This window comes from Buceros rhinoceros, unplaced genomic scaffold, assembly GCF_000710305.1.
Source record: "Buceros rhinoceros silvestris isolate BGI_N320 unplaced genomic scaffold, ASM71030v1 scaffold34084, whole genome shotgun sequence".
In the NCBI taxonomy this organism is placed as follows: Eukaryota; Metazoa; Chordata; class Aves; order Bucerotiformes; family Bucerotidae; genus Buceros; species Buceros rhinoceros.
In genome coordinates, this window is record NW_010407263.1 from 1 (window position 1) to 22,745 (window position 22,745).

General features: G+C 37.3%; 1 protein-coding gene across 1 annotated transcript; it reads left to right on the plus strand.

Moving 5' to 3' along the window:
- The first annotated feature begins 7,173 nt into the window (after nucleotides 1-7,173).
- Nucleotides 7,174-20,249, plus strand: FAM117B (family with sequence similarity 117, member B). The gene is made up of 7 exons (XM_010134404.1): nucleotides 7,174-7,317; nucleotides 10,501-10,593; nucleotides 11,081-11,194; nucleotides 15,218-15,361; nucleotides 16,320-16,545; nucleotides 17,370-17,490; nucleotides 19,697-20,249. Exons 1-7 carry the CDS (start codon nucleotides 7,297-7,299, stop codon nucleotides 20,013-20,015), a joined length of 1,038 nt encoding a protein of 345 aa, XP_010132706.1. The 5' UTR covers nucleotides 7,174-7,296; the 3' UTR covers nucleotides 20,016-20,249.
- Nucleotides 20,250-22,745: the final 2,496 nt, after the last annotated feature.

The window sequence follows — 22,745 nt, forward strand, 5'->3', positions numbered from 1 at the left end:
CCCGGGGGACGAGGTGGCGACAGGGGCTGTGCCCAGGCTTGTGCCTGTTCTGATCCTTCTCTGGCTTGGCGGCAGCACTTAACGGAGCGTGTATGTGGTGAAGGGCTTGATGCTTGCTTCCTGGCTTTTAGAAGAGGAACGGAGAAAAGGCAAGCACGCCATGTGGGGAATTGCAGCCACTCTTGTAGCACTTCTGCAAGTACTGCCAGGCGGCTCCAGATGGGAGAGGGTTAATGGTGTAGATGAACTTACGATATACTTCGGTACAAGCTTAAGATGAATTTGGTGTTTTGGGGCCGTTGCAAAGCGTTCAAGTCTTCTCTCTCCCCTTTCTGTGCATCTCGTGCCAGTCGGTACGTGGTTTTGACCCAAACAGTCTCCGCAAGCTCGGGATTAGAAAGCTAGCTAGCGCTGTGGGCATTGCGCGTAGGTGAAACGAAAAAGTATACTTTCGACATGAACCCAGCGGAAGGATGCGTGAACTTGAGAGTGATGACAAGCTTGCGCTACGGTGAAGATAGAAGATAACTGTGGGAATGGCATACATTTTGTAACAAGCTGCATTTTAATGTTTTTGAATGATTAAAACGTACTTATTGGGAAAGCTGAAATTTCAGTAGTATGTGGCATCTGGTTGAGGATGATAAGAGACTTGCATATGTAAGTCCTTTTTCTTTTTGGGATACAAGTTGCTTGGAAAAGTATGAGCAAGAATTTAGTGTCCTTAAATCTGAAAAAAAAATCTGTGATATTTGAGATGCCAAAGCTTGCAGCTGCTTTTTCAGGAAGTTGCGTTTGTTAACTACAAAGTTGACTAATACGCAGAAGTGATTATGCAGAAATCTCGGACCAACATGATTCCCTTTAACACTTCTCCTAATGTTGCTCCTCCTTTCTAAAATAATGATTGTAACCAGACTACTGTGTTGTGTTGTTTGTTTTGGGTTTTTTTTCCAGACCTACTCTTTCAAGATTATTATATACCTCCTTGTCTGCAGTGTAAGAGAGCAGTGCGAGAAAGGCGTTTAGTTTCTGAATTTGCTTTTCCTATTTCCAGATAAGAGTAATGGGTGGTTTTTTAAGGTTATATACTGAGGCTTTGGGTTGAGGAATTCTTCATTTTGAGATTCTTGTTAGTTAGTAATCTGAAAGACTATATGCATCACAAAATCCTGTGTTCTTCCTGTGAACTCTGTGGAAATTCTTGCCCAAGACGCAATGTCCTGTACTGGAGAATGAGGAACAGGATGGCTAGCCTTGAGATCGAGGTTCCGAAGCTGTTTGTAAAGGCATGGGTCAGACCACTTAGGGGGCAGGAACTACACTGTCTTGGAATCGTTGTGTAGAAGTCTGTGGAAACCGTGCTAACTTCTTTACTGGATCGAAGAATGAGTGTGTAGAAAGAAACAAGTCATCAGTCTACTATGTTAACTCCATTAGCTTTTTACAAGACAGAGGAAAATAGAATTGTCTGTTTAATTGCGTCCATGTTTTTAAATTTATGGACAGTAGTGGCTTAAAAAAGCACATTAACCTTGTGTAATATTGCTTAATATTTGTGTCATGTAGTCCAGTGCTTGAGAGAGACTGAGTTCTTTCTTCATCTAGATGAGAAAACACGGTGGTAGCTGAGAACGTGGAAGTGGGACTTTATTTTTGCTCATGAGGCTGTGGTTGTGAAGCCATGCAGGCCACTTCAGGGTATCAGTCAGAATCTACTGCAGAATAACTTGAGTTTTCCTGTTTCTTGTTTTCAGCTGAGGATGGCTTTTGTTCACTCCTACAGCTGCAGCCTGGTTTTTTTAGATTAAAATGAACCTTGAGGTTAGACAAATGATAGCTGCTTCTGAATGTCCATCTGGTTCTTTAAGTTGTATACTTTAGACTCAACTTCATGTTTTCCAGATTCTCTTTTCTGCAAAGCAGTTGAATAGTTTTGAACATAGTTTTCATCAACCTGCTTAACACTTGAGAACCTTGACTTGTGAATTTACAAATGTGACTTAATAGCTTCTTTTGGGTTTTCTTTTGGTGGTGGCTTTTTTTGTTGTTAATTTTTTTCTTCTTTCTTGAACAGAATGGCAGCTAGACATTGGAAATACTTAACTGAATTCTCTGTTGATGATGGGATAATTATAAACTGAAGATTCCATGGCACAATTTCTAAATTCCTTGCTTTTCCTGCTGCTTCCCTCCTAAACATGACCAAAATTCTAGATCTTCCTATTACCCAGTCTTCATCTTTTACTTTCCTTCCCTGCAGTCTCTAGCACTTATTTCACAGACTTAAGCTTTTACTTGCAGATTAGCATGCTCTGTCCTTCCTTTCACTGGGGTGGCCTTATTTCTACACTGCAAGGTCTGTCCTGCAATCTCCAGTTTTGGTCAGTGTTCACATATGCCTCTTTACCCGTCTGCAAAGCACCCCTGTTGGAGGACTTTGTTTTGACCTACTAGTAGACTGTTTAAACTGAGGTGGAGAAATGTGCATGCTCTAACTTTATTGTTATTTTTATCTTGGTTTATATACTGAGTAAAGATCAAATGTGATCCTGTGTTTTATTTAAGAACACAAATAACATCTCAGAAGAGTTCAACTGTTCAGCTCCAAAAATGTAATGCACCAGGCTGTATAAAGAAGGTGGTCAAGAACAGAGCCATAGCAGTTGTTCACTGACCATTTCAGGTGCCTTGAGGTTGAGAGAGATTTCTCTGTTGGATGCTGAACTTTCTGTTATATTCCAGTTGACTGTATTGGGCAATGAAACTCACTCTGCAATTAAGGACAAAAAGTTTTATCTGGAACTACATTGGCCTTTGATTGTTTAGAATACTATATGGATGGAAGAGTAATATTAAAGCCCTACTTGCGTGAAAGGAAATGATGAAATATGTTATAATAGTATATGGGAAAGTCTGAAAGAGTTCAGATGTGAATCCATTCTTGGTCTAGGGAGGAGGAATGGAGCTCCTTTACCCGCTTAAATTTCACCATAGAATTTATTTATGTTAAGAATTTGGTGAGAGACACAGTAATAGCTGCAGACCTGTCAACATTAATTACCCAGGTTTTGCAGTAGCTGTAAAAGATATTACTGTAGGATAAGGGGGTACAGAAGGCTTTGTGTACCATTACATGCCTGCTTTGTTTACCTAAGCTGTTTAACAAATGGTAGGTGTAAAGAAAGTTAATTCATTTCTGCTGCATCATACTTCATATTTCTTGTAGCTAACACTTCAGGGGAGTTTATTTGCAGTGAAAATATTTGTATTCACTAGAATTAAGTAACTTGATCATTTTGGGCTTTCTGAGGTTTAGTTTTGTAAAACAACTTTAACTCATTCTTCTACTAAGAGATCATTTTGAATTACTAAAGCAAGTGTGTGAGTACTTATTTTACATTTATGCGAAGATAATAGCCAAGGTTGTCTTCCAGTGGGAATGTACACAGTTATGCTGTCTGTTCTTAACAGTGTCTGAGCCTGTTGAATGCTTTCAATGAAACTTAAAAAGTAGGCGAAGCCCCTGTGATCAGTTGTGTTTGTTGAGGTTTTGGGAGAACACGGCTGTGCATGGAAAAGATCCCATGAATGTGACCAAAACACAAGAAAAAGGTCAGCTGTATGCCTAGATGCCAGAGAGACTAACTGTGTCTCACTGTTTCTCAGTTCCTTGGGTGAAAGGTTTCACCTGTATAAAAAGTTTGTTAGCACTCTTTCAGGGAATTCGTAAGGTCACTGATGTCCTAAGCTTTTCCGGTGGCACTTTCTGCTGTTTGTTAGTTTTGTTTTCTTTTCTCATGTGTCCGTTAGAAGATGTTTCTTTGAAGTTTTTGTTTTCCTTTCTCAAAGCTTTAATTTCAAATATGTAGAAAGATATCAACAGGACTGTAAGATCAAGTTACTGCTCAAGTTACACTTCAGCAGTAATCCTTATTTTGCAGTTTTTAACAACAGTTCTGAACTTTTCCTGAAAATTTGGAAGATGAATTTTCAGTGTTTTGTCTCTTAGGACTTTATGTGTGAGACCTTCCTTCTTTTTTTCCTTCTTTTCTTTTATATATAGCAATTTTTTCCTGTGAGGTATCCAGTTCAAAGGTATGTGCTCTCACACTGATTTCCTTTTTTAGTTGTAATTGTAGCTGTAGGACTTGTATGTTAAGAACACCCCCCACCCTCCCCCCCCCAAGCCGGTGCTCTCATTCCTACCTTTCATTGAGTTATTGTTAAGCATCTATATGTGCTGAGTTTTGCTCTGCAGTCACATTGTTACATTGCCTTAGCTTAAATTGCCTTCAAAGGTGCCTGACTTCCCACCTGCAATGGATGTGTGCAGTACCAGTTTCCCTGTAGCAACTTGCTTGTTTTCCCACATTATGGGCTTTGATTTGTATTGTGTGTGTTCTGTTTATGTTTTATTCTATTCTTTTGCTTTGTTTGAAGCCAGATTGCAAAAATACTTTGTTTCTACAAAGATTTAGAGTAATGGTGGATGGGTAGGAGCATTGATATTTATCACAGATATTGTTTTAAAGAGATAATAGGCCAATTAAACCAGATCTAATATTTAAGAAGCGTCTATTTGATGAAACAGCTTCATTGTTTGTCGTCAGCCACAGCTGTTGTAACTGTTATCTCTGTGGAGGCAGATCTCTTGTTATGTAGGTCACATCAAGGAAAAATAGCAGCTTGAACACTTGCTTCCAGTATTGTAGAGGAAAGTGCAATGAAAACATTGTGTATGTTCCCACTGAAATGTTTTGAAAGAGCAAGAGGAGTTGTGTAGCAGACTTCGGCAATTTGTGTTAAGACATGTTGTAAAGGTGGAAAAGTAAGTAAAAACCCCATCTAAATAAAAGTAATTTGAAAACAGAAATTGAATAACAGACTCTGAAAACATGATTCCTTGAAGGAATTTTTAAATCAGAGTAAAAGAGAGTTCTTGCATGCTTTGTGTCTTGAAATGAGCAGCTTCCCTTGCACTTAAATAGTAAGCACTCTTTTCAGTTTTGTCTCTGCCTAGCAAAATACTCTTTCCACTTTTTTGTGGGGGAGGGTAATAGTTTCTGCTGCTTCAGTTTTGAAGCAGTGGCTTTGCAGATGATGTGACTGCTTGCATGCATATCTTGATTTTTTTTTTTATTATTTTTCACATCCCTTGTGTTTCCCCTTAGTAAAAATAGAGAAGCTTCTTCAAGAAGAATAATAAGTCAGAAGAAAAATAAATAGGGAGGTTATGGCAGCTGTTTCTGAGACAAATAGCATGTTTGATATAACTTTGGAAGCTAGTATAGTCTTTAAGGAATGACATGTTGCATTAACATGCCACATTCTCCCATGGTACAGTCAAACAGAATCGTTTTGAACTCTTTTGATACAAACAGACCCTTCAATGTGCTGTGTGGTGGTAGTACTGGTTGTAGAATTTCTTTGATATGGGGATCTTAAGTGCATGCTAACTCCAAAATTGAACTTTGCTGCTATTCCCTGAAAGCAGATCTGCTGTGAACTCAGTAGTGGGATTTTATTATTGTTGGTGCTAGTAGAAATAATAAACCAGAGAAGGTCTCTGAACTGCTTTATGTGAATATGGCTGATTATAGTCCTAGTAGTTATTTCATTGTAGTTGAACTGAAATGTGTTCTATGCTTCTAATGTGTACGTTTCTAATGCAAAATTTATGTGAGGGTATTTAGTGTATGGACTGACATTTGAAAGACTGACGTTCTATGAGTCTTCAGGTGTTGTCCACACCACTGAAATCTATACCTAATAGGTTTTATTAATCTTTATGTATCTTTACTAGATTGAAACAGCTTAGAAATTGAATTCTGAACTTCTGATGGTAGTGTTTTTTATTTTCTGAATAGCAGTCAAATGCTCATCAGGCACGACTTCTTTTACCCATAAATAAGTTTATGCAAAATACAAATAGCTATGTTTTTATACTTATAGTGCAGAATTCATCCTAAGACACAGTGAAGAAGGACATATGACTGAGTTTTTCCAGTGCCCTTGTGAAGCTTCCATCTGATGTCTGTATGTTGTTTACTGTGTTCTAGCCACTTGTTTTAGGTCTTTGTCTTCATTATAGATAAGATTAATACATGATTCTTTCAGGTATAATACTGTGGGGAGAAGATGAATTCATAGTAAGCTTAGATAGATCATTGTGATCTCTGGATTTGCCTTTTACATCTAGAATAGCTAGAAACAAAAAAATGTGTGAGCATAAACATGTGTCTAAACCCTGGGTCTTTCCTGCTTGTCAGTCTCTTAATTTAACAAACCTCAGTTTCTATTTTGAGGAATCTTCACAGTGTTTACATTTACTAGCTTGCAGCATAGTCTTTTACTTACTGCTGCTTTAAAATGTCATTGACAGATGGGATAGAATCAAATTTTTGTGTTTAACAATATTCTTCCTTCTCATGTTACTTCCTGTGCTTGTTATATTTAACCTTTTTCAGTAAGGGTTCCTGTTAGTATCTAAATTGATATGACATTTCAGAACAATGTGAACACTAAAAATGAGGCGTTGCAGAAGGTGTAGTGGCAGGCAAATATGAATGTAGTTACTAAGTAGCATGTAGAGGGAGGAGATGCCTTGATTATCTTGTAAAATGTAAATCATTACCTTATCAAAGTTGACTTCTGGATCTAAGAGTTAGACATACCTTTTTATGAATCTGCCGTATATTGTTTATTGGGTGGTTAATAAAACATGGCAGTTTATAGTGGCCCTTGAGTTAAATTAGGTGAGGGTAAAGGGCTAGTGAGATGAACTCTATGGACTTGGCACTACACTGAAAAAGTTCAGCACAAAGTTTCTTTGTTAGCCTTTATGTATGAGGAAACTTGGGTATTTTTATTTCTTCCAAGTCTTCATCATTTAAGCCAATGTCTGCTCACCTTTGAGGGATTAAATGATGGTGTGTGAGTACCAATGCAATGTTTGTGGCATAAGGATATTTTTAAGGAAACCATAAAAACACATTTCATTGCTTATTAAAAATGAACAGGGCCTATAAAGGCAAACTTGTTTCCTATATTAGAAGTATCTTGTATACTTAATAACACAGTAGTTCTACTTTGATATTTCTTGTAGGCAATTGAAATAATTAATATTTCTCTCTTGATTTCTAATCAAGTGTTCTTATTCTAGCTGACAAATCAAGACCACCTTCATCAAGCCCTTCCAGTATCATTCGCCGGACTTCCTCATTGGATACTCTTGCTGCCCCATATCTTGCTGGACAGTGGCCTCGTGATAATCATGGTCAAGCTGCTCCATGTATGAGAGACAAAGCCACACAGGTAGGACAGATTTTTGTCTTCAGAGTATTTCAATGGGAAAACAGGATTTAAATGGAAGAAACTTTTACCCTGAAAACATTCACTTTAGCCTTCTTGCTTGCAAGTTCCTGTTCACTTTTAAGTTGTAAGAATCCTACCTTTGCTATACATATGTGAATTATTTGCATTCTTCTCTAAGAAAAGGCTATGAACAGTAATATCTGTTAAGGTATTTTCTTCCTGTCTCAGAAAACCAGTAACATATTGTGCGTCTGTGGAAAAGGTAAGCAAATCTTAGTAAGAGGAGGAGGATGAAGGAAGGCATATGATATACAGGGAATTGCTGTTCATGCATAGCTATTTAAAGGCATCATTAAGGGGCAAAACTAAACCAGTGTGGGTGCCTTAGCTAATTTTTTAAAATTTGATTTCTTAGGATAATACTTTCCTCAATTATTTCTGTACTACTGCCAAAGTATTTGATACCAAGTGTCCAAAATATACAAAGTATATGACAATCAAGTCAATTGATATCTTTCATCTTAGTTTTGGTTTAATCTGAATCACGGTTGGGCTTTTATAATGTATTATCAGCTAGATTAGATATCATTCTTTTTGGCTTTTTCTTTTGTCCTTTTCTTCCAATTCTGGCACATCTAGCTGCTATGGTAGTGGGGCTTTCATTTATAAGGGAAAACAGTTGCAGAGATTAATAGGAAGACTGTGAATGGCATTGGATATTTCTGCAGAATAAGTATGTTTAGTGGTGATTGATGTTAGTACACTGCTGAGGGAAATAGAATGATCTCTTTGAACTTCCTAATTTAAAATTTCTCAAACCAGTAGAAAATTTTGGGATACAGACATACATCTGTATACATACATCCAAAGCTTGTGTTGGTATGACACCGATGAAACATCATTTCTTTTAATCTTTCTGGTGTGCTTGAGAGCAACCACTTGATCTAGGGACAAGTTTAAAATGTGATTTACAACAGTTAGTTGCCAAGGTAGCGTCTCTATTTGTATTGTTGAACATTTCAGGAGACATGGTGTTTGGATGAAGTTTCACATACAAGATACTCTTGCTTCAGCGTGTCATTTCAGATTTCAAAGTCTGATGTGAAATGGATGTGTTTGTTTGAAAACTTGATGGAACAGGAATTGAATCTGTTAAGATATAAAAGATTTTTCAAGTTGAGTAAGCAGGATGTCTAGATTTTGCAGGTTTGTGCCATAGGGAGTAGAGGCATTCAGGAAGGAGACTGGGAAGAGACAGTAATTAGTGACACACTTCAGCTTGCAGGTCTTTATAGAGATGCTCATAGGTCATAGCTGAGAACTGTGTCAGAGATCCCAGGTCATGCAGAGACTGTCTAGATCAGATTCCTGCTTCAACTGGTTATTTTCATGAAACCTTTCTATAAAACCAGACTGGATTATGTACATGCAGAATGTTTGTTGGATGATGAATAAGTATATATTATTGAGTGTTTTGTGGTCTGGCTAGAATTCACATAAGCAGATATTGTTTAAAATGCTGCTAGGTGTCTGTAATCTTGTCGTCTTCTCTTTGAATCAAATCTGTTTGGCTTTGCCTGTTGTTCAAAATACAGCTATGTCAAAAATACAAATTAGAATGAGACAATTGTTTTATATCTTTGCAATAGAAAATAAGAATTAAAAAGTTTTTGCCTCTAAGACTTTTTTCCTTAAGTGTTCTACTATTTGTGATAAATGTAACCTTAAACTAACTTTTCTTTGTAATTCTAGACCAGCTAGAAAGCGTGAATGATAACTAATAAGCAAGTGGTAGTACTTTTAAGAATCTAGAGAAATAGAAATCCCTCTTCGTCTGTTGGTTATTGGGTCTGTGTTTCTTGAAAATAAGTATTAAAAACAAAATACAGGGAATAAGTAGGAGGAGACTTGCTAAAATAGTATTAGATTTCTGTGGTAGAAATATTTCTAAGTAGTTGTTTTGAGGATGAGCATCAAAGCAACATTTAATCTTTTAAAATCAATCAGATACTAATTTATGAAAAGTCTTGAATCTTAAGCAAAGTGTTGACTATAAATTAAATGCAGAGACTGAGTAGAGTGCTAATTAGATTCCTGTAGGCAAGCGTAATGGTTCCGCTGAGTTGGGAAGTTAGAATTAGTGGCTAAAACTTACTGTTCCAGGAGCTAACAGATAGGATAAGAATCCAGGTTGACATTTGATAATCCACTAGACAAAGCCTGGTACTTGGGAATGGGGGTTATCAATTATTCTGTTTTATGATGAAGATAAGTGAATGCTTTTCTGGAGAAATGGATTCTAATGGACTCTAATTTTGCTATGAATAGGACTTCCAAATCAACCCTACAACTGTATTATTCAGTTATGTCCTAATTAGTTTTTTATTTGGATTGATGAAGATGAAAGACTACTGATAGTAAAGGTTTCATTTATATGAGACTTACATCTGTGACTGAGGCCGATGTGAGCTGTAACCTGTGTGTTACACCTCTGTTTTACCTGCAAAATGAGGATTAATACCACATTATCAAATTATTAATTATTATTAATACTCACATTATCTTGTGAGTTTTTGTGTTTGGAATACAGATGGGTGTTACCTGAAGCCCTTTGAGGCATTAATAAATTCATTCCCTACTTTGCAATAGTTCTAGTGGTGCTTATGCCTTGCCTTCCTCATTCTGAGCAAGAACATGATTTTGAAGTTGTACTGGTGAAGGCTTTCACAGTGTTTATCCCAAGCCACTCTTGCTAATGTGTCAGAAATAACAAGGTCAGCATCTGTGCAGGAAATAAAAAAATACCATCTCCCCCAAATTCACCACTGTCATACTGGTTCTTCAGAGTTGTATAGCAGCTTGTGGTACATCTGCCTGTCAGCGCTGCCTTATGCTCAATAATTTGGAAGGGAAACTAGCACACTGCTGACTTATAGAAGGTGTGAATGTTTGTTGGTTTTGGTTTGGTTTTTTGGTTTTGGTTTGGTTTTTTTATTACGTAGTTTCACTACACCTTTTCCTGCTTTGCTTGTCAGAAGGGCTTCTAGTCAGTGACTGCTTTTCACTTGCAGTTCTGAATCTATCAAGTTTTAATGCTCTTCCTTTCTCAAATTTGTCTCAAAATATTCTGCTGGACAGTAGGAGTTACCTTTTTAAATTAATCCTGTAATCTTCTTGGTGCAGACAGAAAGTGCCTGGGCTGAAGAATACTTAGAAAAGAAGAGAAGCTCTCACAAACGTTCAGCATCATGGGGCAGCAATGATCAACTCAAGGAGGTCAGACTTTGAGATACCTTCGGATTAAATTTTTTACTGCTATGCGCTATTACCGTGAACTTTCAGGAAGGCATGAATATTGTACTGCTTTGCTTTACGATACAGATTATAAGCTTGGTAAAAAGTAAGAAATAGCTGTTCATTTGGTATTGATTTCATATAATAATGCAAGACTATTAAGATTTTTAATCTGTATGTGTGGGAAAGAAAGTGTCAAATGCAGGTGACATTCTTCATCAAAGGAGACCGAACTGCTTTCAAACTTTATGTATTTCAAGTTATTTCATTAAACCTCCAGAGGTGTCTTCTGGGCTTCAGCTGAACTGATAGCTAACATGTTAGGTTTGCAGGTGTCCAATTTAGTGCTGGCAATAATTACAATGTTGCGGTAGTAAAAAATTATAATTAAGTGATGGAATACATTGATGAAACTTTGTGTGTACCTGAATAAATCCAGTGAAATCTAATGTGAGTTTTCTTTTATTAGATTGCAAAATTACGTCAACAGTTGCAGAGAAGCAAACACAGCAGTAGGCATCATCGTGATAAAGAAAGACAGTCTCCATTTCATGGTAACCATGCAGCCATTAACCACAGTCAGGTAAGGCTGTGTGCTTTTTGGGTGTATTGGGTAGCTAATACTATTTTTAACTTTTTTCAAGGTTGTGATTTGTCTTAAGGGAAACTTAGAAATACAATGTATTGCTAAATATGTTGTAGCTAGAGGAGAATTCTATGAAATAGATCCGTCTCCTTTGACTTGTTTGAGTGTATGGGGTCCCGGATCTTTTTGTTACTTGGCTGGATTGGCTTTGAATTCCCACTTTCAAAGAATTTCGTATAGTTAGATCCTTCCCTAAAGCAAGACTCTTTAAAGTGCATTCTGCAGACTCTGCAAAAGGATGACAGATAACTTTAATCTATCTTTTAATTATCTTTTTCATTACGCATTGCTGTAACAATTGTGAATTTGCATATAGCGTATGGCATAGAGCAAACCGCTGGTAAAATAATACACTGAAATGTAGTTTTTGCTGATCACAGTTTGCGTGTCTACAATAGTATTTGTCTGGAAGAACTGATTTAGCTTGCCTGACAAAAGGCTATTCAATGGTATCTTTAGGTACTCTATGAAAAGTGTTTATACTCTTGATGGCTCGATTCAGCCTTTGTAAGATATTTTTTTTTTTCCCCTTACCATTTATTATGCCTGGAGTCTTTTAGAAGTAATCACTTAAAACTGTGATGGTTAGGCCACCATCTGTTCTATGTGCAGTTTTAGTTTTATCTCAAGATTGAACCCAGCCTCGTTAGCACAGAGAGGTTTTTAGCTCAATGGATAGGAGTTGGAAAAAAAATTACGGGCCTTCTAGACACACACATTGGTTTCCAAGTCTGTTTTGCTTGAGTAACTTTAAGAAAACCAATGGGAAAGTTTGGTCATTTTTTTCAGAAGAAAACTTATTTTTTTTTTCTCCCCCTACTGATGAATGTGTATTTATGATATACACACTATTTTTTTAACAGCTACAAAAAGAACAAATCCCTCACAATTGTCTTGCAAGTCAGTGTAGTTGAAAAAATCCTGTGAAACCGTCAGTGTTGTGAATTGAGAAGGTACTTCAGCTGCGAAGCTTCTCTGTGATCATATTCCCAATGACTCCTGAAATGCAGTTAACATTATTCTAATAAATATTGTACTTTCATAGCAGTTAATGAAAACCATTTGCTTTCTGTCATTCCATCCTCGCAGAAGTAATTTAGGCCGGGGAGGAAAACTATTGTGACATCATGCATCTTACTCTACAGATACTTACCCGTTCTGATAAAAGATGAAATGAAAAACAGAAGGGAGAGCTATACCTCCAGTCTTCAGCAGACAGGTTCTTTTGTAGGTAGAAGTCAGGAGTCAGAGTGAGTCTGTTGTATTTCAAGACTGGAAATTAAGAATGTAGAGCAGTGTTTTAAATTTTTCCTGCGCTGTTCCTAACTCCTACTTTGTATAAAAATCAGTTACATCTTTGTCTTAGAACCTAACTTATCCCTACTGTATTTTATTTAATTAGGAGTCATGGGTTTTCAGGACATAAGTACCTCTTGAATTCAGTTTGGTTTGAATTGTGTTACTAGGAGTATCGTATTTAGGATTCTTTTTAGAATTACGTATTTTGAAATTACTTCAAACTCTTCAAATCTCGAAACAGAAGCTATTTCCTATTCCTCTTCTGTATAGCAGAAGAACAGTATTAATTTGAAACAGACTGTCTAGTAAAAATCTCTACATTTTTCTATCTGCCTTACTGAAGTACAGGTGCAGTGTAGCATGCTGCTAGCCGTAGTGCCTGCAGTAGCTCGAGTCAGGAACAGTCCAAAATGATGAAAGAAGAAAGACAAATAAATGACCCAAAACCATTTCTACGTTTGCTTGAGGGAGGGCATGAAAATTGATGAGACACGTGGTTTTTTGTTTTTTTTTTTAAATGCAGGCATTTTATCCAAATTTGTAGAACTTGCTTGAAGATTTCTTCTGTACTTGTGGGCAATTGAGGTGTTTCAAGCAAAAGAAAGTGTACTGAGGAACTTCTGGTGTAGGCCCTTGACTACACTGGAGAATTACATTCAGTCTAACAGGTTTGGCTTGGTATTCTATGAACCTGTAGATTTCTGAATGCAAACATAGGTAAATTGTAGTGGTTTTTAATTTTGAAAATTAGCAGTGATGCTACTACTCTGAAAAATAATATTCTCCCAAAATTATGCATATAACATTGTTTTTGCATCTTTATTATTATGCTCATGAAATTTTGCTTCTTGTATGGAGGTCTTTCACGTTCTGCCAAATTCTAGAGCATGTGAGTAAAATATTGCACAACAGATAATTAATTTTTGGGCTTGTGAAACAGACTGTAAAATATAAACTGATGCAAAGTATTTTTTCCAGCATTGTGTTACAAGACAAACCATTGTTTTTCTTGGTAAACTTTGTGCCAGCTGTGTCAAGGTACTTGCAAAGGGGGAAAGTTACAGGAGGCTTCAAAAAGAGTAAGTGAAGGGTTTAGATTATTGGCATTTAGAGGCTGATTGCTAAGTTTGAGTGAACATCTGTAACTCTAGGCATCAAGGGCAAAATTCCTAGGCTTTCTTGTTCCTTTCCAAGGAACTGCTAAACTAGAATTTCTGGCAGCAGCTCAGTTCCTTCAGGATTTGTGGGAAGGACTGTGTGGAAACACTTGCAGTTAGTGATTAGAATGTTCAGAAATTATTTTATGTTCCCAGCTTGAAGGAAACTTGCAGTTGTTGACTCTAGAGGGTTTCTGAGCACTAAGAGTGGGATTCCTGAGAAGGTTGAGAAAATGTATTAGGAAATAGTCTCGGTAGTCCCTTCAGAGACCAGGTAACCTCTGTTTAAAATTCTGGAAATGGTTTACTGTTGTAGTTAAAAATAAACTATTCCAGTGGATTTATTTCCTCTTTTCTTCTCTACAGATAAACATTAAGCTTTGCCACAAATCTTGAGTTTTACCAAAATTTTTCCAGTATTCTTACCACCTAAGCCTCCAACTGATTCTTTAGTTGTGCTTCCTTCTTCTGTGTTTTTTGATGAAGAAAGAAATCCACACAATCACTATGGATATTAGCATGTTAGCTATTCCTGTCCCTCTATTCAGAATCAGGAAATGATTGGTGAGGAACCTGATCATGTCATTGCTGCTGACTACATTTTTTTTTTCCAGAGGAATTGAATGAATTTTGTTCTTGTTTTTTCATGATGAGAAATGCTCCGTTCTGCCTCTTTACAGGATGAGAGTTTGCAGAAAGGTCATAGCCTCCTCAGGTGACCTCAGGATGCTTCTGAGAATGTTAGATTCTGAATAAATTGCATGGTAGTAAATCTGTAAACAGGAATCAAAACGACAGGATCTTCCTTTATTCTCAGTGTTAATGTCAAGGAGAAACTAGGATTGAGGCCAGAGCTGAAGCCAGATGGAAGAATTCCATTCGGAAGCAGCTGTGTATTAACGTTTTGGGTTTTTATTATCTCTGTAGAAGTCTTCTTAAATTGTTCTGTCAACCTTTTATTCTGACTTAGTATAGTTACTATGTTGGTCTTTGTTTTTAGCATAGTGCAGTCTTGCACTTGCAGAGTAATTTTCCTTCTGCGTGTGTCATGTTAATATAGATGACAGCAGACTTTCATTAAAATACAATTCTAATGAAATTATAAGTGGTAAATCCAACAATGAAGAAGGTGAAATTGCTGTACAGGTCACTACAGAAGAAATGTGAATATATTTTAAAGGCTTCAAAATTACTTATATTTAAATGTTTACTGTTAAATTTTCACTTGTAAAGTAAAGTTGAGCTGGAGCAGACCATATCAAGGGAAGTTTTGAGACTACATTGTTGGAAACTTTCCCTGCTACAAATCAGATTTGAAACAAATTTCTGAATGTCTGTGTCTTCATTTAAGCTGTTCAGTTTAACACAATCACTATAGCTTCATATAAATCCTTGATGTTGAGGCGTAGATGCGTTCTGTTTAAAGGCTCACTTTTGACTAGAAATAGTGACTGTGTTCTGGAAGTAAATCTACGTTGCTTTCTCACTGTCTCTGATTCTTCAGGCTCCCGTCCCAAAGAGCGCTCTTGTCCCTGTGATACCTATTACCAAAACGACAGGATCACGATTCCGAAACAGTGTAGAAGGACTGAATCAGGAGATTGAGATAATAATTAAGGAGACTGGAGACAAAGAGGAACAGCTTGTAGTATGTATCTGCCACCACGATTGCTTTCTGTAATTTTTGTTTTGCTTTGAGGTTTTTAAGTCAATCTTTATTTTGCATAGCTTTTGAATTAAATTTGTCTGGAATTAATTTTGCTTTCTTTAATAAAGGTAGTTGAAAACTCTCTTGGAAAGCAAAAAGAAGGAAAGAGTTAAAGCTTAAATCTGAATCTTTTCCTTTGTGATTCCTGTGATATAATTAGTTTTCCAATAAAATAAAAAATCTCAGTAAAACAGGGAGAAAAGACAAAAGGTCTGTTCTGAGAAGTTTTTAACTTTTTCTTCTCTTTGCCCATGCTGAACTGTCCCCATTCCAATTGAAGCATACCTTTTCCACTTTTTTATTTTACGTATTTTAATAGGTAAATTTTAAAATAAGAAATAAGTATCAGAAATACAGGCAGGCCACGAAGATGAAGAGACTGGAGTATCTCTCATGAGGAGAGGCTGAGAGAGCTGGGACTGTTCAGCCTCAAGAAGATAATGCTCGGGGGAATCTTAACAATGTGCAGGAATGAAGAGGAGGGGAAGCTGGTGTCTTCTCAGTAGCGGACATAACTTAAACATTAAGAAAAACACCTTTATTTTTCTTTATTATTATTCTTTAACCAAAAAAAAAATCAAGTGCAAGGGTGCTCAAAGGAGTAAGTTGCCCAGAGAGGTTGTGGAATGACTGTCTATGGAGATATTCAAAACTTGACTGGACAGCTGACTGTACTTGAGCAGGGGTGTTGGACTAGGGTGATCTCGAGATCCCTTCCAACCTCAGCAATTCTGTGAAATCTTGAAAACTGTTGTGCTTAGTTTCTGAATGTGACTAATGTTGGAGTACTGTATAGTTAATAAAATTTTCTATTTGAACAAACTTCTCAGCATCACTGAATTTAAAGAAACTGCTAACCAGAGAAGAGCAGCCATCTGATACCTTGTTTTTTTAACAGCCTCAAGATATTCCAGATGGGCACCGTGCACCACCTCCATTGCCTCAGCGTAGTAGTAGTACTCGCAGCATTGACACCCAAACACCTGGTGGAGCAGACAGGAGTAGTAACAACAGCAGCCGCTCCCAGTCAGTGTCTCCAGCCTCATTTCTTACCATCTGTAACGAGGGTGGTGAAGAAAGTCCATGTTCTACAGATGATCTTCTTGCTGACTCCAGAGATAAAGGTACTACGTAACTCCAAAAGTTCAAAAATGTTAAATTATCATTGCTGTGTGAGTGAACAGGTAGTAAGAGGAGGATTGTTTCCCACATCCGTGAGGAAATGATAGAACTTTTTTTTTAAGTGATCTGTTCTTTCCAAAATGCTTCAAGTGCTATGTGTGTACACACATCTAGTGCTCTTATTGAAGCTGGATAGATGTGACTGGGGAATGTGCCTCCTAAAGAAATTTTTGTTTTTAAATAATAAATTAATCAAGTGCTCTAGGCAAGTTGAAGAAGCAAGAATGTACAACAACAGGTGGAACAGCAAAGCAGGCTAGTCCTGTTGCTTGTATCAGGTATTTTTATGATCTTGGACAAAATGGGCAACCTTGCAGCATTTTATACCTGTATGCGTAAAAGTTTAGCTGTTTGGAGTTTTGTAATCTTTTTTACCAAAAATCTACTGAGATACATAAGGAGAATTTTATAATTCGACGTAAACCTGTTCTGGTTTTTAAGGGATATGGCTTCTGCCTATTTCTTTTGACTCGATGGTGACAGCACAGGACCATAGATTTGGGGTTGCAGTTACAAACCGACAGTATCCAGGAATGAACAGAGATTGCAGAGGAGCCTGAAAGTGATACAAGGATAAGTAGAAAGGAGAAAAGGTATTGAAATTAGAAAGCTTATTTGCAAATGAAGACTTGGAGGTGAATGAAAATGTTTCTTAATCTTTGACATTGGTAATGAAGTGGTTTTCAGTTTGGGAGGCATTTAAAGATAATTATTGATTTGTGTATAGTGTGATACATCTGAGTAATGAGATACTTTGTTCCTGCAGAGAATGGGAATAATTCTCCCTTGCCAAAATATGCTACCTCACCAAAACCCAACAACAGCTACATGTTCAAGCGTGAACCTCCAGAGGGCTGTGAAAAGGTGAAAGTCTTTGAGGAAAGCTTGTAAGTTGATGTTTACTACGTAAGAAATAACATTCAGCATTCAAAGTTGCCCAGTGGTTTATTGATTTCCGTGCCAGATCAAAATTATTAGTCCATATGCTAAAACCATGGTAACAGCCTGATCTGTTTTGTTGTGTGACTATATACTTATATATTTATGTTATTGCTGGAATTTTGTGTTAAAATCAAAATCTTGAGGTTTTTTTTTAAGATCAGCATGACTTGTCTCTAACCTGGCAGGTAGTGGGGGAGGAACTTAAATAATTAGGTACAGAGAGATGTAATAAAAAGCTGTAATGCAGGTGCATGATAACATAATATGGCGCAGCTTGGCAGGCACATACAGTAATGTGGTTTCTTAAGACCATATTCTTTGTAGCTACATCTGTGTAGTTGTGAAACTTGCAGTCCAGTCGCAGGGAAGTGAATTTGACCCTGAGTATTTGATGTTTTGGTTATTCTGAAAAAGACAACTTTTGTCGTTTGGGAATACTCTGAGGGGTTTATGTGTTATTATTGTTTTCAGTGGAGTTTTTATGTACTTACGTCACTTGGATGCAAGAGTCATAACCAATAGTTAAAAATTTAATTTCATCACATAAGGAGCATAATTTAGTTAAAATTCTTCTACGCCTATTATTACACCAGTGCCATATTGTATTAGTAATTAAAATAATTATATCTGCCTGTATGTATTTTCCATCTCTGATATCTGCAAATGGATTTTGAGATCTCTATTGCCTCTCTGTAGAAATGTGGAAAGGTTAACAGTAACTCAAGTTACCTGTCTCTGTTTTAGAGTGTGCAAGCTATTTTGCCAACAGATTAGATAGTCTTCACTTGCTCCAAGAACGTACTCTGTTGTGATTTGACTTGCATTTGCATTTTTATGTCCTTGCTGCATAGCTGTAGGAATGCTCCGCTGTAGAGTGAAACGGGCTTCTACAGAGTTTTTACCTAGCAATGGCAATTCTGAGACGCTGCAGTTGCATGCAAAAAAATCTTTCTCACATCCAGTACTTGCATTCCGCACATACATGGAATATGTGAGTGTAAAATGGAGTATGTGTATGTTAAACAAAAGCTCAACTTTTGTTTAACATTATTTTTATTTGAAGTTTACAGGATTTTCATTTGGGGGGAGAAAATTATAAATGGGGCTGAATTTTCTGGGATAGGATCAGCCAACATGGAAAACATACCTTATTTCATGAATAGAATTACTGTTCAGAGCTGAGTATCTCCTGCAGGAGTACACTGAAAGATTGGCATACTTGGCCTAGTAGAGTGAATACAGAAGTGTGTATGGCTGCCTTACATAGAAGAGAGGGGGACATGACAGGCTAAACGATGATGCTAGGAATGTGGAAAAAATGAGTATGAATTTCTGATGGTTGTTTTCCAGCAGGGAAGAGAGGCTTTGGAACAGATTCCCATAGTTTTGTCTCAAAGTAGAGTTAGACTAGTTCAGTAGATTTACATGGCAGGGTTAGAGATAGATAGTATGGGAATGCCTTCTGGGTCTACAGTTTCCCTTCTAGCTCTGGCTTTTGTAAAGCATGTCCCTGAGTTGGTTGAATTACATGCTGAGATGGCAAAACTGCAAGGCAGTATCTAAATGTGTGTTCCACATTTCTTTCCCAGGTTATAGATCATAAATGCCACTTAGGGAATACTACATTTTACTCTTTGCATTGAGTTTTTAAGATGGTCTCATCTCTTACAGAGATTCAGGCGATGCTTAGGTGAGCATACAAAGAAGGCAAAAGCCTAGGAAAAGGAATTCCCCCTATGATCATGAGCAACTCTGAGAATTGTAATACTAGAAATGTTGCTATGTTGGCTTACTTCACAAAACTTGTTGTGGGGCAGAAATTGTTGGGATTTGAAAGTTTCTGAAGAACATGAACAAGAATACTTTCTCATGTGTGAGATCCCAGTTCATGGACAGTGTTTGTCATCTGCAACATGAAGTTAGCGTCTTCCATGGGTTTGGAGACAGCTGTTTATCTTGTTATATCTAAACAAGCAGTGTAACCATCTTGCCATTTGCTGTGGAGAGCAAGTATTGTTAAGGCATTACTGAGTTGCTGAAATACTTCAAGTTTAAACCTCACTTTGTCTCTGTCTTCTGCAATACATACCTGCCATTGACAGAATTTGATTGTTCAATGTAATTTTAAAACTATGTGTATTTTATTTCCAGGCCAAAGCCATTGCATGAAATTCCAGCCTTCTACTGCCCTGACAAGAACAAAGTGAATTTCATTCCTAAAAGTGGCTCTGCTTTCTGTCTTGTCAGTATCCTCAAGCCACTTCTTCCCACACAGGATCTCACGCTTAAGGGCACTACACACAGCCTGACTGTCTCCTCCAGCATGACGCCCAGTTTGTTACAGCCCATTTCTCTGGCCTCCTTATCTACAAACACAGATCAAGACAGGATCTCTCGTGGAACAAGTACAATAATACCACAGACCTCTCTACTCCAGCAATCAGGATGTATTGAGGAAGCTGAAGGATAGGTTTGAATTGTCTTGACATTCTTCTGGGCAACTACTGGGAAAAAATTTGAACCAGTTGATTGAACCTTTCTGATCACTCTTTTTGCATTGTTTTAACAATGTGTGGCACTGTCATAATGAAACTGTTTGTGTGATTGACAGTTTGGTAGCACATTGAAAAGCTGGAAGGATGCAGCAGCTGATACTCTGTTGCATTTTCTGCTTACGAAGACTCTGGTTCTGGTTCTCTCCTGCTTTTTTAAACACTGGTGAAAACAGACTCTCATAATCCCTCACCATATAAAGGACCAGTTGTTGTGATGCTGTGTGTCCTTTGACTTTTTTCCCCATTAAAACAATCTTCAAGACCATCCAGATGATCCCATTTACCATTGTAATCTGCAGGGGGAGGGGCAGTCTGATGGTTTTGCAAGATGCCTTTTGTATGAAAATATGTATTTTGTAAAAAAAAAATTTGCCTTTTCTGGTGTGTAGCGGATGGTGTTTAGAAGACACTTCCCTGGTGATGATCCTCCCCCTGCCTTTTTTTTTGTAGAGAAATTTCTTCTTTACTTGGCTGTTTTACAGCTGCTAGGACCAAAGGATTGCTGAAGTATTTCAGCAGTCTCAAATTATGTGACCTTGCTGAACAGCCTCAGCCCTAAACAAAATGAGACAAGTTGATGTGTTTGAAACTTCTAAAACAGAAGGGTATCCAAAAAGCAGTGTTAGTATATAGTGTACTTATATCAAAGTTTGTGCTTCAGATAAATCGCATTCTTAAAACTCCTTCCTTCACAGAATTCCCACCAGTGTTGGTTTATTGGCTAGAAAATTGCATTTTAAAGCACTTGCCACAGTATTTGTTCTATTTGGCCATAGGATTTTGTGCAGGGAGGCGAGGAAACCATGTTATCCACTTACTCTGAGATCCTTCTTCCAGAAAATATGCCACTTGCCTCTTACAGGTTGCTTGGCTACTTAGGGAGTTAGTCAGCCTGAATTGTTAATCACTTTTGGCACAAATTTGCTCGGATGTGACTCATCAGTGTATTATAGACCCTGGCCACATAATACTGAAGTAACTGTGCATGATTTACTCCCTTTTGTCATAGTGGTGTTTCGTGTGTCCGTTGAAGGTGATGGTTTGTCAGGCATGATATCTGTTACACACAAGTTTACAGCAGCAGATACATTCTCCCTCTTTGACCGACAACTTAGGCTGGCGTGTAAAACAGAAGATTTTTTGATACCTGATCTGATATGCAGCAATTTATGGTTCCTTTGAAATTATAATCAAAGATGAAAATGGGAGGAAAAGGCGATTGCAAATGGAAGCTGTTCAGGAACTTCAGTCTTTATGTGTTCCTGTAGAGAATTACTTGGGTTTGAGTAAATACAACATAGATATGCAAAAAAATTGCAGTGACCTGAATACCAGCGTCGTATCAACTTATAAAACAAGTTGACCTCTACCTCTTTTATAGAGTTAGAGTCAGTAATTTTGAAGTAAGCATCATCATGGACGGTCTCTGGGTCTGAATATTGGTCTGTTACACATGAGCAGTTCTCACTGGCTTACATATACATAGCTTCCATGGATCAGTTGCATACTCTGGTCCCCTCATAACTGCATCTATTTAAAGATGACACTGCAAACATAACTATTTTGTACAGCACTTGATATGCTAAATCTGGTTGTAAACATTTCAATTGGGAGAAAAATGCCTGCACATCTGCGCAGGTAGGTCATAGTTTTGATGCACATTCACTGTTCCTTTCAATCCTACATAGATAACTGACAGCAACGTATTTTACTCAGCAAGTATAAGTCACACTAGAATGTGCAAGTCCTGTGTTCATAGTGTAACAACCCCCTTTTTAAAACATTATGCAAAAATTCAGCAAATGAAAAATATACCAGGAAGTATTGAAATATTAGACCTGTTAAATCCATGAACAAGCAGAATTTGGTTTACTCTCTTCTTATCAAAATGGATAGGATTGTGCAGATGCGACTAAAGAACTCTGTTTTGAAGTAACAGCTCTAATTTACACAGAAGTGGTTGTTGAGGGACAGAGTTTTAAATAAGCAGCTTTGCACATCAAATTAGTATTATTTGGCCAGGTGATAATTTTTTCTATGTTTCGTGGATATTAATTAGTTTCTTCTGAAACTACAGTGCAACTTGAAGTCTAAAATTTTCTGCTTTAGATAGGTTTGTTTAGCCTGGTATGACTGGAATCATGGAAGATCAGATCATTCAGGTGAAAAAAGTGCTTGTAAGTCTGTTTTTCATTTTTGTAACAGTAACGTATAAAGAGCTTCTCCATCCATACCAAACTGCCTAGTGCTTTACCAGGAGATCTTAACTGAATGGTTAAGAACCAAAGGGCTAAAATTAACAAATAGCCTTTATTACAGCCTTGAGACTTTAAGTGACTTCACCAAAATTGCATTCTGGTGTTTTTCATCACAGAGCGACACTCCCAAATAGCAGTGGGCTTTCTTACCCTAGGACTGTCTTTTGCACCTATTGTGGTAGTACTTGAGCATCTCTTTGGTAGTTTACATTGTATGTTGTTGGACAATGTACTGTACAGATTATTGAGCTGTTCTGATAAAAACCAAATGTAAATGCATGAGGTTTTTTGTTTTTCATAAAACCAAACTGCATTCGGGACAACATTCAGTCTTTTTTATATGCAGGACAAGTCTACTATTGGTGTGGCAGCTGTACTTCAATAAGA